The sequence below is a fragment of the Gymnogyps californianus genome, chromosome 10 (assembly GCF_018139145.2).
Source record: "Gymnogyps californianus isolate 813 chromosome 10, ASM1813914v2, whole genome shotgun sequence".
NCBI lineage: Eukaryota > Metazoa > Chordata > Aves > Accipitriformes > Cathartidae > Gymnogyps > Gymnogyps californianus.
Genome location: NC_059480.1, coordinates 15,593,682 through 15,607,336, shown reverse-complemented (window position 1 = coordinate 15,607,336; position 13,655 = coordinate 15,593,682). Strand labels below are relative to the sequence as shown.

Genomic DNA, 13,655 nt, shown 5'->3' with positions numbered 1-13,655 from the left:
TGGCCACAATCATGAGACTCCTCTGACGTCCTGAAGGAAATTCCTGGGCCACAACAGGAAAAACCATCCTAGAAATCTCTTTGCCCTAAAATGGCCATTGGGATTTACTCTGAGCTCCACATCCTTTGCTTCTCTTCACCACCAAAGAAGTGAAACGGCAGCATCCCCTTTCCCTCTCGAAAGGTTTCCTGGTGAGGGATGCTCACTTACCCCTCGGCTCGGTAGGACGGCTGCCCCAGCTCCGCACACCGCAGCCCACCCCCGCGGCTGGCGGGGCCCCGGCAGCCGTGGCAGAGGCTCCCGGCGAGGAGGCGGCGGCCGCTCGTCTTCCCCGGGGGCAGGACGAGCTTTTCCACCTGACGGGCGGCTTTGGGAACACCCTCCGGAGCGGAGCCGCCGCCGGCGGAGAGGAGAGGAGCAGAGCGCCTGCTTGGCTGCCTGGCAGGCGGGCTGGCAGCTCCCCCAGTACCGTGCAAGCACCGCCTGCCTAGAACCCGCCCCGCTCCTCGCCATTTATAGCGGCCGGGAGGAGCCAGGACCCGGCCCAGCTTCCGCCGCTGCCCCCCCCTCGCCCCGGGGCAGTAAACCGGCCACGGCAGCAGCGGGACGGGCGTTGGGGGTGAGCGGGGCGTTGCGGGGGGGGGGGGTGGGGAGCGATGCCGGGGAGCTCTGGGGGTGCGAGCAGGCGTCTGCCAGCAGGATGTGCCCCCCTCCGGGGTGCCGGGTGCCGTGCTGCAGGGGTGCCGGCGGCAGGTGCGGGTCTGCCGAGCTCCCGGGGGTGCCCCAGAGCTTGGGGATGGCCTCGGCACCCCGGATGCCCCCCCCCTCCCCGGGGAGCTGCGACCCTCTACCGGAGCTGGCCCGGTACCGGCGCCAGCGGAGCCCCGAAAGGAGCACGGCCGGGAGGGAACGGGCGGCGTCTTTGGGTGGGCACAGCTCAGACCGCCGGCCGGGGAGGGGGCCGTGCGGCGGGGTGAGCCGGGGGCGGGCGCTGCCAGCTTGGATGCCGGCCCGTAATGGCTTCACCCTTCGCCTGCAGCGCTTGGCGGGAGGGGCGGCGATTTCGTTTCTTACCCAGCGCGTCGCTAGCAGGCAGGACCGGCTGTCCCTGGCCAGGGCCCTGCAGAGGGGGGGACCGCCACAGCAGCACTCGACGATGCTCCACATGCGGTATGAGCGTGCCGGTGCCAGGCCCTAATGATCTCCCTGCCTGCGATCCCCTAGCAGATGCCCTGTGCACATCCCAGACCTCCTCTCTCCACCGTGCCTTGCACTGAGCCTGCCCAGCAGGAGGGGCCTGTCCTGACCTCACGCTCTTGAGATGGCAGCTATCCAGAGCTTCAGTGCCACCCACCCCGGTGACCCTGAGCCTGGGGACCTGATCGAGATCTTCCGGCCAGCTTACCAGCACTGGGCCCTCTACCTGGGGGACGGGTACATCATCAACGTGACGCCCATAGGTAAGGCTGGTGCAGCCTGGCAGGGTGCAGAGGGGGCTTTGGGGTGGCCTGGGAGCCCTGTCTCCCTCCGTGGACTGGTGGTGGACCCTGTGTGTGTAGACGGTATTTCCAGGAGCCAGCCAGAAACCCCTCTAAGGTCTTGGAGGAGTCAGACAGGGCCTGCCTGGCTCATCCCATCCGTACCTTCCCCAGATGAAGGGCCCCCAGCCACATTCGCCAGCACCAAGTCAGTGTTCAGCAGAAAGGCCCGGGTGAGGATGCAGCTCCTGAAGGACGTGGTCGGAAACAACTCCTATCACATCAACAACAAGTATGACGGCACCTACGCTCCCCTCCCAGTGCAGGAGATCATCCGGCGCGCTGAGTACCTCATTGACCAGGAGGTGTCCTATGACCTGCTCGGCAACAACTGCGAGCACTTTGTGACGCTGCTCCGCTACGGCGAGGGGGTCTCCGAACAGGTAAGTAACATGGGGTAAATCCCTGCATGCCTCACTGCACCTCCTTGCTGCTCTGCGTGAGCCCCTGGACGAGGGCACAGCCTTCAAACTGCATGGGGACAGCAAAGCCCCAGGCGTGGGGTCCAAACCATCGCTGCCTCTGGCCTCACCGGACACCCTAGGCCAGGAGGCTTGCTATAGTCTGTCTGCACTCTGATAGTGCCCTCTTACTGAATGCCACAGCCTAAGGGTAAAAGCCTGGGTGTTACCGTTGCTGCTTATGGGGCAGGTGTCTCTCATGCATTTAATTGCCTTGATTATCCTCCCTGCCTGCTCTTCATCAGCATGCCTGGGGTTAAAAAAAAAAAAAAAGCTCATTGTGTTTCCAGCCTGTGTTTTACCTCCCCCTTGCAGGCCAGCCGAGCAGTCAGTGCCATCGGGTTTGTAACAGCTGCCGCCGGTGCCTTCTCCTTGCTGGGCTTGTTCTGGAGCAGATCCAGAGAGAGACAGTACTGATGGGCTGGTGAGACAAGCTCCGAGCAGGGCAGGGAGCCCCTGGCCAGGAGGGACCCGGGACAGTTTGTGGCCACAGCTGCCACCGAGACTTACTAACAACTGCGTCGCCCTTGCTGAGAGCAGCACTAGCCTGTTTGCCACATCTTCTTTTATTTCATTGCCTGTGATGATTTTTCTGGTAGTCTGGGAGCACAAGCAAATTCTCCATCCTCACACCCCCAGTGCTCTGCTGAGGGCTGGTGCAGGCTTTCTACATGCATCCTGTTTTTATCAGCTACATCCTATGGGCTCTTTCTGTGAATAACCTATTTTAACCTTAACATTTTTACTTTTTTGTTTTTCTTAATCAAAAGTAATATAAAAGTATTGCTGAGGGTTTATTGTGTGTCCTCCAGCTGAGGGCCTGTGCAAGTGGAAAAACGCAAGTTCCCAGGCCTGCAAAAGGGCAGACAAGGCATATACTGTGTCTTGGAGCCTGTGCCTGCGGTGCCTAAACTGAGCTGCTCCTGCGAGGGTGGGAGGTAGGAAGGAAGGGCAGGTCTTACAGACTGTATCTTGCAGTGTTTTAAACGAGTGCTCTGTTTTTTGGCATGATAGTGTTTTGCTCAGTGTTCTCCTGCCTGGAAAGTGTCCTTTCCCTGGTTACTCGGACTCCCTTTGGGAGCAGCAGACCCCCAGTTTGGGGAGGTCTGACAAAAACCCCAGCTAGCTTTTTCTCTGGCAGCTGTTTGTTCCAGATTGGGTCCACTGTGCCACTGAAATTTCCCTCTTCATCCCTGTAAGTGCAGTAATTGTTGGCATTAGACCTGACCAAGCTTACTAGATGATCTTTAAGGTGCCTTCCAACCCAAACCATTTGTCCTGGTTTTGGCTGGGATAGAGTTAATTTTCTTCCTAGTAGCTGGTACAGTGCTGTGTTTTGGATTTAGTGTGAGAATAATGTTGATAACACACTGATGTTTTAGTTGTTGCTCAGTAGCGCTTATCCTAAGCCAAGGACTTTTCAGTTTCCCATGCTCTGCCAGCAAGCAGGTGTGCAAGAAGCTGGGAGGGGGCACAGCCGGGGCAGCTGACCTGAACTAGCCAAAGGGGTATTCCATACCATGGAACATCATGCCCAGTATATAAACAGGGGGAGTTGGCCGGGAGGGGCAGATCGCAGCTCTGGCATCGGTCAGCGGGTGGTAAGCAATTGCATTGTGCATCACTGGTTTGGGTGGGTTTTTTTCCTTTTTTTCCCTCTTCTTTTTTTGTTATATTCCTTTTCATTGCTATTATTATTATATTTAATTATTATTATTGTTAGTATTATATTTTACTTTAGTTATTAAACTGCTCTTATCTCAACCCATGAGTTCTACCTTCTTTCCTGATTCTCCTCCCCATCCCACTGGGAGTGGGGGGGGGAGTGAGGGAGCGGCTGCGTGGTGCTTGGCTGCTGACTGGGGATAAACCATGACACCATTCTATGATTCTACTCCTTGGCTGCCAAAGCACTGAGGTTTAAAGAAAGACCACCATGGATTGCAAGGGCAGCCAGGAGCCTTTGCCCCCTGGAGCTGGGGCCATTGGCTCTTCAGTGACCAGAAGTTGAATTTAAGCAGTTTGTAGCCCCAGCACAAGACTGATCTTCCTGCAGCCAGCAGGAAGGCAAAGCCAGGGTCCCTGCAGTGCTGTGGGTGATGTACCTGGAGAATTAGCTGTCCAGCACCTATGCCCCATCTCCAAATCTACAGAGCCCCACTATTTCCTTGTCACAAAGCTGATGTGTGGCTTGTCTTAGAAGAAAACTGTTTTGGAACAGGGTGGTTTATTACTCTTTATCAGGAGTATCTGGCTTATGTGTTTGGAACCATGTTATTTGCAGACCGCATGTAAGAAATTAAATCCTGTGTTGCTTTATGCCACAGGCAACTGCCTGGACTGTAAGAAGAGATAGGAGCAAAAGAGCTGACTGTAAGAGGCTTGCTATTTTTGTCTGCTCTTAACATGTACATAACGGGATCAGAAGCTTTTTTTAAACATCAGTTGTTTCAATGTTTGAAATAACAAAGCCAAGACTTCTGACCTTATTTTGTAGTGCCCTCTGTTATTACATTTAAATAAAGTTATTTTTTAATGTGGGAAAACATATTACAATAAAACTGAACCTGAAAGTCCTTTTTTGCTTCCTGCAAATATAATCAAAAGTTTTTTCATGGCTAAACTAATTAGGTGGTTGAACAACTTGAAGGTGAAAGAGCAAGTACAGAGGGGCTCAGCTTCTTGAACCTGTCCAGCAGCCATGGGCCAGAGCACATTAAAACCCCTGCTTCTTGGCAGGACCTAGTTAAAGCAAGAAGCCAAAGCTTAGCTCTGCTTTCTGACACATGACACCAAACCTGGGCCAGGACCTGGCAGCAGCAGAGTATGAACTGGGAGGGGGGACATGCGTGCAGCAGCTGTGCTGTCCCCTGCCTTTGCAAGCTTAAGTGGAGCATATTCTCACCGGCCTTCCCAGCCTGGTCTTACAGCAATCTGTGAGCTTTAACCTTTCCTGTACTCTGAGCATTATGTCTGCAAGAACTGGCAAGGGAGAGCTGGGTGAGGGCAGCATATGCACCCTCTCACATCTGTAATTCACGCTGGGATGCAAGAAAACTGGAATTACTTCATCTGGGGAACTTTCTTGTAGTTCTTGGAAGCTGCAGCATGTCCTTTAATGCAGGATTTTGCAATTGTACATGTGCTCCTCTGTGGTCAAGATTAGGTCACTTATTTTGGATTGCTGTCCCATCAAGCCTGGTGGGTGCATTGACAGGATTTGGTGGAGCAGTTACTGAAACATGGAGTGTGACGTAGAGCAGCAGAAGCCATCACTTCGCTGTATTCAATATTTTTGAGCCGTTGTAGGAGATGTTGGCAAGGCACAAGACCTGCTGTTGCCATGGAGTAGAGTCAAGGCTGTTATTTTACCAGCAGCCAATAGAATAAGCCACGCCTGTGCTCCAGGGCACAGCCAGCACAGGCCCAGCCTGCCCCTGAACGGACAGGTTTGTGCAGGGATTTCAAACATCTGAATCTGGTGCACATCAAAGGATGAAAACACGGGCTGTTCAGTGCAAGCTGGGGAAGCTGCCAGCACTGTGCAGCCCCACACTCGGCTGCAGGGTCTTGCCTAGTCCTCGTTGCTGTATTCATAGGTAAGGTTAATGTAAATCTCCTCTGTGGTTTTTGCTGCAAAGTCTTTTGTGTTTAAGGGAGGCCAGTTGGGATCCCTCTGCAGCATCCTCTGCCATTTTCGGTACTGGCTGTTTGACTGGTATCCAAACCAGGATTTAATCAGCAGCCAGAGGTGTTTGTTCTGCAAGATCACATCCTGCGGAGTGACACGGTGCAGGGTCAGTGCTGTTGCCCTTCACTGGAAGGGAGGACTGCTTGGGGACAAAAGCTATCCCTTGCTACATGCGCAACCCCCCTGAGCCCCATGGCGCTGGGTGGCTGCGTGCACTCCCCTTCGGTAACACAGCTGCCAACTGCCGCCTTCCTCATCTACAGGCAGGCTCTGCTCAGTTATATCAGGACAACACTGATCTCAGTCTCGTTAGCTGAAGGGGATAATCAAGGGAAAGGTTTTCCTCCTGGGGCTGTGGGACAACCAGGCACTGCTGCTCCTTGCAGGGGACAATACCCGGTGCTGGATACAGCCAGCCTTGTCCCACAAAACACTTCAGGGCTTAGTCATGACTGCAATATCCAATGGCACAAGCCAGCGCAGTCTCTGGCCTGGTCAGTTGTAGGACAAGAGGGAAGTGGTTGTTTCAAAATCACTGCCAAGCGCCTGACGCGTGCTGCGGTCTGCTCCCCTGCGAGCCAGGGCAGCGGGCTCCTCCTGGGCAGCTGCACTTCAGCTCGCTCCCTCTCTAAAGGCTTAAGAGATGTGGTCTAAATCATGTCTGGAGCTGCATAAAATGGATTTGACTGACACACATTGAGTCTTAAGGAAACAAAAAAGGCCTGAGGGTTTATGCTTCTGCAGGAGGAGAGCGTGGCAGGAAACGGGGGTAAAAAGACCTGACCAGACGCTGCTCTTGTTTACCCCAGGGAACAGGTGGTAAACAAATGCACTCACCTCTGTAAAAAGAGATACACAAAAGGTGACCAAGAGCATCAGTAAGACATAAACTCTCCAGATCACAGGAGTGCAAAGAAACTGTTGGAAAAGACATGAACAGCAATTAGGTTTAAATCCCTTGCCAAGATTCGCATCTGTTCCTAATGATTTGAGAAGCTAACTAACATTTTCCCAGTGGCAAGCATGGAGGAGGCGGTAGGAAGCGACAATAATTCCTTGTCACAGAGATCTTGGAAAGTTTGATACCAGATTCCCCATGGCATGGAGCTGCCAAACTCATCTCAGCTACTTAAGCTACTGCTAAAACTTGCAGATCAGGTGCCTGGGGCAGGATCTGGTGCCCAAAAACTTCTGGGGAGCTGCAGCTAATGCACAACATGCGGCTCCTCTCCCTCTGTATATGCTCGCCCTAACGCCAGGCCTCCACCTGAATCCGTCCCACGCAGGATGGCCGGGGACGAGCGGCAGGGCTCGGCCATTCCTGATGTTGGGCAGCACAGCTGGAGGCAGCTGCCTGCGCTGTGCCCTGGCTGAGCGCCCAGGAGGGCTGAGGCAGCCTGGCCCCACATGAGCTCATGGTGCTCCGGGCAGGGGCAGCAGCAATCCCTGCCCACTCGCTTCTCTGGCCAACAAGCCTCCTCCAATACACAAAACCACAATCCACCCTATTGTGCTCTTCTGTTAGGAGGAAAAGCTCAGCAAGTTATAAGTGCTTTTTCTTCTCCCGGTTGCCGCCCAGTCTTTAGAGGAGAGGAGGACTACCTCATTAATCAAGCCCTTGTCAGAAGGATGTTAGAGAAGTTTGAAAGGGCTGCCCAGTCAGCATCAGATCAGCAAATTCATTTCCAAGATGACCGTAGCTGTAGCTTCTGCTCTGTATGCTGAAGTAAAGGGCCAGCAAAATACGTGGCATGAAAAGGAAATGCACGTTTCATTTGCGCTTACCTGCATGCCACTGTACACAGCATCAATGTCAGCAAAGAAGAGGAAGAGGCAGATTGCAAGCTGGAGGGCCAGGAGGACTGAAAATACATCTAGGGAAAGAAGAGCATTTGTGGCTCTGGGAAGGAGGGGGGTTAGTGACCAAACTCTGCAAATATGCTGACAGGAATACCAAATGCTAATGCTTTAAAACTGCCATCATGTAAAATGCCTTTCTTTCCCCCCCCCCAAAAGAGCTGTGGAATTGAAACTGGAGGAGCTACTCCCCAGCAGCCTGTTGCAAAGCTCACCACCTATGCTGTTTTTTCTTGCACCAGTGATTTGGCACGTTCTGATTCTTGTACAACCACAGAAAACTGCCTCGAAGGGGCACTGCTGTGAGCCACACCAGCATCCCTTCCCCCGCGCTTGCTCTGCCACATGCTCAGCTGTATGCCTGGACCGCAGGCAGCAGAGGAAGCTTCTTGTTCTCACAGGCTGCCCTCCCAGGGAGGGCCAGGTGCTTCTGTGACCGACAGGGTGCAAAGGTGGGCTATACCTGTGCCTTCCACAGGAAGAGTCTGTCTGGCTTTGCATCCTCTTTCAAAGGAGCAGGAGGCCACAGAGCGATGGCAAATGGCTCAGACGTCCAGAGGTGCCAAACTCCTGGCAATTACTAGGAGCTGAGCATCTTAAAACTAGCTGGCAAGTTGGGTCAACAGCTCCCAACGACCTCCTGGCAACCTTCTCACTACCAGGGAGGAGAGGGGACAGGGCTGAGTGGGTGTCAAAAACAAGAGAATTACCCTTTGCTTCCTCCTAGGGATTGTCCCCAAACAGGGATAAAACACAGAGAAGTGTGTGCAGATTTCTCAGCTGACCGAGTCCTCTGTCCTGTCTCAGCCTGGCTTCTTGCAGGGCAGCTTCTTTCTGGTCTTACCTGTCTTCTGCAGGTGACCAATGCTCTGTGAAATGGGTTTGGGACCTGCCTTTTAACAAAATACCTAACAAAGTCAACTCTGCTAAGATGAAGCAAAGTCCTGCCCTCTCATCCATGAGCTGCAATTGCAAAGGAGCTATCAGTCAACCGATGGCTAGGAGGGCTAAATCATCTCTGCAAAACTCAAATAGAAGAAGAAAGGTTATTGTGAGAGAATTTTAACAGTGATATTATCATAGGCTTTTCTCTCTCATCTCTAGGAATGGAATTCAGGCAGGGTAAGACTGTGAATCTCAGAGGAACTCTTTTTGATCCGATCCTCATATGCTCTCTGTGTTCACAATAATACACAGTTCTGCACTAAATCCAGCCCATCATCTTCTGCAAAGCACACATTCTCCAAAACAAGACGCAGTCTCCTTTCTCAGCTCTGTTGCTTCTTATCTCAAGGAAGAAGCTAACATAAGCAGTGCTCACTGAGCTCTTTTGTAAAGGAGAACTAGGAGCTCACATACACCAACTATTATTTTACATGCCAGTCATTGCTGCAGGTACAGAAAAATCCACAGCATCCCTTCCCTAGCAGCCTCTCCTGCCAGGGTTATTTTGGGGCAGGAACAGGAGTCTGCAGAGTACATGTTACTCCAGCTCTACTCACGGTTGGTGTAGATGGGCTTCCGGAAGGGCTTTCCCTTGGAAAAGACAAAGGCCACAATGATGCAGTTGATAGAAGACAGTGGCCACAGTGTAGTGTCTTCGTAACTGAGGACAGTGCTCTGGGCACCACTGCTGGTACTGTTTTCCCCTGGGCTGGTGGGGAACATGGTCTGGTTCCTTGGAGAGCAATGTCTGTAAGGTAACACCCAGCATCTCTCCAGCAACAGTGAGCTGCAAACAACAATTCCCTCTTCTTTCCAACCCAGCCTACTATAATAACCAGGTATCAGCCACAGGAGTGAAAACCATACATTAAAAAAAAAAAAAACCAAACACCAACCAAAACAAAACAAATCAGCTTGGTTTTCTGGTGTGTGCCAAAATCTCGGCTGTCAGGTGAGCAACGACAGCAGCGTTTGAGAGACAACGGCTATGAAGACGTGTGCCCCAGGTGCCTGCGCACCACTCAGGCATGCTCGCCCTGTGGTGCTTCCATGCAGCGGCAGGGAAATGGCCCTGGCTGAGCCCTGGCCTCTGGGAGCATCCCCACTGAAGCGCCTTGCTGGGCCTCCTGCCCTACCGGTTCATTTCTGCACGATGATATGCTGGTCATTAACATATATTATGTACGTATATAATACATAATCTAATTCGGCTCTGGAATATGGAGAGAAACTTGCCACCTTTCACAAACACGGCAACGAGCCGGCTTCCGACCTCGCAACCGTTTTTTAAGCCACGGTGGATTCCAGAAAAACCCGGCCCCAGGGCTGTTTATTTCCCGGAGGAGCTGTGCGGCCGGATCCCGGGAGAGGGCGGCGCAGGGGAGCGGAGGGAGGGAGGCCGGCCGGCCCCGCGGGCGCCCCGAGCCGGAGCCGCTGCCCCGGCCCCGCCCGGCCGCGGCGGGGATGGGCGCCGGGGGCAGCGCCGTGGCACGGGCACCGCCTCCGCCTCTTCTCCCGCGTTTCCAGGCGGGCAGCGCCCTGCGTGCTTCAGAGGAGGCGTTTGAAAAAAAAAAAAAAAAACACGCGTGTGCGAGCCCTCGGGCTGGCCCTTTAGATTTCAGTGCGGCACCTGCAGCAACTTCGTTTTGTCTGGGCAACGCTCTGCTGAGCATACACACAGTTGGGGCAGGGAGGAATTGTCCCGTTCGGGTCCTACGGCGTGCCCGGCTACAGGCCACGGCGAGGCTGGAGTGTCCCTCGCACACAGCAGCAACGTGATCTGCAAGCTGGAGATCAGAGACAAAAAGAGGGACTTACCTCTGGCTGGCCAGCGCGACGTACCAGGGCTGCCGCTTCACCAGAAGGAAGCCACAGGTTTGCATGATTATAGTAAAGCACAGGTTGAGGATGATGGAGAGCAGCAACGGAGGAGAGATGAGCTGGCCAGGAGGGCGATAAGGTGCTAGCTTTGGGTAGGCTTCAGTCAAGCTCACTGGAGAGAAACCGGAGACATTTGCAGTCCACAGCAGCCCAGCCCACCAGCATCCCTCTGCATTTGCTGGGTAAGCAGAGCTGCAAACAAACCCCCCATCCACTCCTCACAGGTGAAAGCTGCAAAGCCTGGCCCTAATAAGCAGGCAAGAAATGGCTTTGATCACCACTGTTTTCCACCTGAACCTTCTCTGAATCCCCCCCTCAGGAAAACACACAGAGAAGACGGGGAATATCATCCCATCCATGGGGATCTCCATGGGAGCGTAGGAGCCATACTGAGTCTCACGCCAGGAACACACAGGAAAGCCAGGAGCTGAAGTTACACTGTCTGAGCCCCACTAGCAGTCACCAGAGCAACTGCTCCTCTTCCAGTCGAGTCTCACGTCTAAACCCTATTGGTTACGTACAGAGTTCTGCAGCTGTGTTTGCAAAGGACTATGAGCCAAATCCCACACTCTGGGCCCTTGGAATTGGTCTAGCATCAATGGTTATGATGTTACTGACAGCGGAACTTGGCTCCGTTTTAATTTTTATTGGGAAATGAAGTCAGCTATTTACACTCAGGCTCTCAAACAGACACAAGCTGGCTTCCCTGAGCTGCTTACTTGTTAGGCAAACCAGAAGGGTAATGATGATGTCTTGTATCAAATACTGGTGATTCCCAAAGATTTGCAGTTGCTGGAACAAAAACAAAGGCAGCACCACCTGAGAACCGATGACAACTTTGACGATATGAACTGTAGCATCTGATGCTATTTCAGAGCAATGTCATGCCAGCAACAGCAGCCTCACAGCCCTAATGCAACCCCGTGAGGACTAGCAAGCCCAGCTTGCCAGCTGTCAGCCAGGTCCCACTGAACCCCTGGCTAATTCATAGCACTTGTGGGCGACCCAACATTTGAATGTGGCATTTGAATGTTTTTCCACCCTTCTTCCATCAGATACCAATGCCCCTTGGACCACTTAGATCAGGTCACGCACTCCCAGCCCACAGTAATAACAGTGACAGCCAGAGTTTCACTTTGTGCCAGGTTTGAAATGTCTTTGGGTAGTGGGGACATGGACAAAGTTGGTGTGCCCAAACTAGTGGCTGGAGAAGCTGTCCCCATGTGGTGACCCACCAGCGGTCCATGTTTGCCACCAAGCCTCGGCTGTACCTTGCAGACTCACAGCAGCTCACTTTGCTTTCTGCCCTTCACCCTCTGTGGGACTGCGCACAGAAGATGCGCGTGAACTGAGGCAAGAGAGGTGGCCCAGAGTAAATCCATACATGAATTTCCTTCACTGTTTTTCTTTTCATGTATTAAAATTTTAGAGGATTCATCACATACTGGTGATATACAATGGTAGTTCTTCCTTCACTACCCTCCTTCATCTGCCTAAGACACTCACTTCTTTTTCAAGCTTTTTTTCCCAGCAGAGAGAGGCAGCTGCTCTCCCAAAGCCCCCATTTTACAGCAAGTCCTGCTCCTGGGCCTCCACCACCCAGCTAGGCAGGACTCACCCCCTTCTAATTCCCTTTCTTCTTTTGGAAGAGATGAAGTTTTATCACTGGGCTTTTTCCCCAATTCTGGGGGTCCCTACAACCAATCTACCCCCTGCTGGTAATTACCCAGCTTTTCACATCTTTGTTATTCCTTGAAGCCCTGTATGCCTTTTCTTCCCTGCCAAGTAATACCACTAAAGATAAAACCACAGCGTACTGATAAAAGATGGGCATAAAATGCTTACCCAAAACAGCAGAGCGGTACCAACAAACTGAATCAGGCCATAAAGGGTCAGGTATTTAACCACAGCGAAGGAGGCAACCAAAGCAGCTCGACCTTCCCTGCTCAAAACACAAAACAAAGCTAAAAACCCTACTTACAGCTACAGTACTGTGGTTATAGTGCTACAGATGGTTTCTGCTTCTAAGGAGGGTAACTCCTTTTGTTTAGGATCTCTAAGAATAGAAAACAGTTCAAATTCCATAGATGAATATTTTGGCCTTAAGATACTGCAGAGCCACTTAACTGCCCTTCATCTGCAGTGTTTTTTTTCTTTATTTTTATTCTGCAGCCACAATTTTAATAGCTGGATTAAGCTGCTGTTGCTTTTTCATTACTCATTTGCCTAACAGTTTTGGGAATCAAGCACATTTCTACACAAACAGGTAATTGTCTTTGCATACATTTGGTCAAATGGCATTATTACTGGCTGCTCCATGACTGCGTGCAACATATGGATATATATTATTTAAAGTAATAGCAAGCAAATTATTCTGTGGTCACTGTTATACTTGTCCTTTCATGTGAGTCTACTGCTGTACCTGTTCCAAAAACATCAGCCACCATGGGCAACACTCTCCTAAAACCACAAAAAACCTCCCAGCACTGGAATTTGAGGATCAAAACCAATTCAAAAACCCTTCTGCTATATTTTATATAGTTACTGAGGAATTAAGTTTGGTTTATCAGCATCTTTGAGAGTAGTGCACTCCCACTTGTAACCCCGCACACTGAGCTCAGAGCAGGCAGCAGCACCCCACAACTGCACCAGGGCAGCGCCCAGCAAACTCACCTGATCAACTCCGGCACACACTGGATGTTGGGGATTTGGGAGGTGAAAGGCGAGGCCACGGATGCCTCCTGCTCTGACAGTGATATCCCTGCGTGGGCCATTTTCAAAGCCTGAAATCATGGAGTCAGAAAATGGGAGTCAGAAAATGGAGAGACATCCATCCACCCCTCCCACCCTGCGCAGTATGTTTACTGGTGCTTTACAAGTTTTGCTTCAACTGTCTTTTGTAATTGATCTTCCTCTACTCTGTGGCCCAGCTGATCTCATTTTCCAGATATCTTTGCTTCCCTGGAGCTTAAATACTTCTTTTGTTCATTTAATCCCATTATACCTATTTACAATCCTTTGAACTACTCTGTATGCTGTTTCCCACACTGGAGTTTGTGCATACCTCTCCTGTTAAACAGTCTCCTAAACTATTTAAATTACCATTTTATCCTCTTTCTACTCCTTTCAGTCTCCTGTTCATATTTCTTTTATTGCTCTCTTATGAGCTCCCTGGCCTTGTCACCTCTGGTTTAGTGCTGAGGTGTAGGCTATGGACAACTTTTACAAAGCAAGCTCATGCATTATTATAAAATTATATTATGATAACATATTTATTATAAT

At 51.7% G+C, this 13,655-nt stretch overlaps 2 protein-coding genes across 2 annotated transcripts in view; one reads left to right on the top strand and one right to left on the bottom strand.

Moving 5' to 3' along the window:
* Nucleotides 1–590: 590 nt before the first annotated feature.
* Nucleotides 591–3,543, top strand: PLAAT1 (phospholipase A and acyltransferase 1). Its single transcript, XM_050902465.1, has 4 exons — nucleotides 591–619; nucleotides 1,228–1,460; nucleotides 1,653–1,921; nucleotides 2,315–3,543. Exons 2-4 carry the CDS (start codon nucleotides 1,322–1,324, stop codon nucleotides 2,414–2,416), a joined length of 510 nt encoding a protein of 169 aa, XP_050758422.1. The 5' UTR covers nucleotides 591–619; nucleotides 1,228–1,321; the 3' UTR covers nucleotides 2,417–3,543.
* A 747-nt stretch (nucleotides 3,544–4,290) lies between these two features.
* The window catches only part of ATP13A5 (ATPase 13A5), a 35,644-nt gene continuing 26,279 nt past the window's right edge, over nucleotides 4,291–13,655 (bottom strand). The window contains exons 23-30 of the mRNA XM_050902252.1: nucleotides 13,047–13,156; nucleotides 12,219–12,315; nucleotides 11,093–11,165; nucleotides 10,311–10,485; nucleotides 9,050–9,240; nucleotides 7,476–7,564; nucleotides 6,528–6,608; nucleotides 4,291–5,774 (exon numbers count right to left, since the gene is read on the bottom strand). Coding sequence (XP_050758209.1) covers nucleotides 5,574–5,774; nucleotides 6,528–6,608; nucleotides 7,476–7,564; nucleotides 9,050–9,240; nucleotides 10,311–10,485; nucleotides 11,093–11,165; nucleotides 12,219–12,315; nucleotides 13,047–13,156 — 1,017 coding nt within the window. The 3' untranslated portion in view covers nucleotides 4,291–5,573. The remainder of the gene's footprint in view (nucleotides 5,775–6,527; nucleotides 6,609–7,475; nucleotides 7,565–9,049; nucleotides 9,241–10,310; nucleotides 10,486–11,092; nucleotides 11,166–12,218; nucleotides 12,316–13,046; nucleotides 13,157–13,655) is intronic.

Bases quoted from the DNA above. Each gene is read 5' to 3' on its own strand.
- PLAAT1 (XM_050902465.1), top strand. From the start codon at position 1,322: ATGGCAGCTATCCAGAGCTTCAGTGCCACCCACCCCGGTGACCCTGAG. The intron at 1,461-1,652 runs GTAAGGCTGGTG...TACCTTCCCCAG, and splicing joins CATCAACGTGACGCCCATAG to ATGAAGGGCCCCCAGCCACA. The intron at 1,922-2,314 runs GTAAGTAACATG...TCCCCCTTGCAG, and splicing joins GCGAGGGGGTCTCCGAACAG to GCCAGCCGAGCAGTCAGTGC.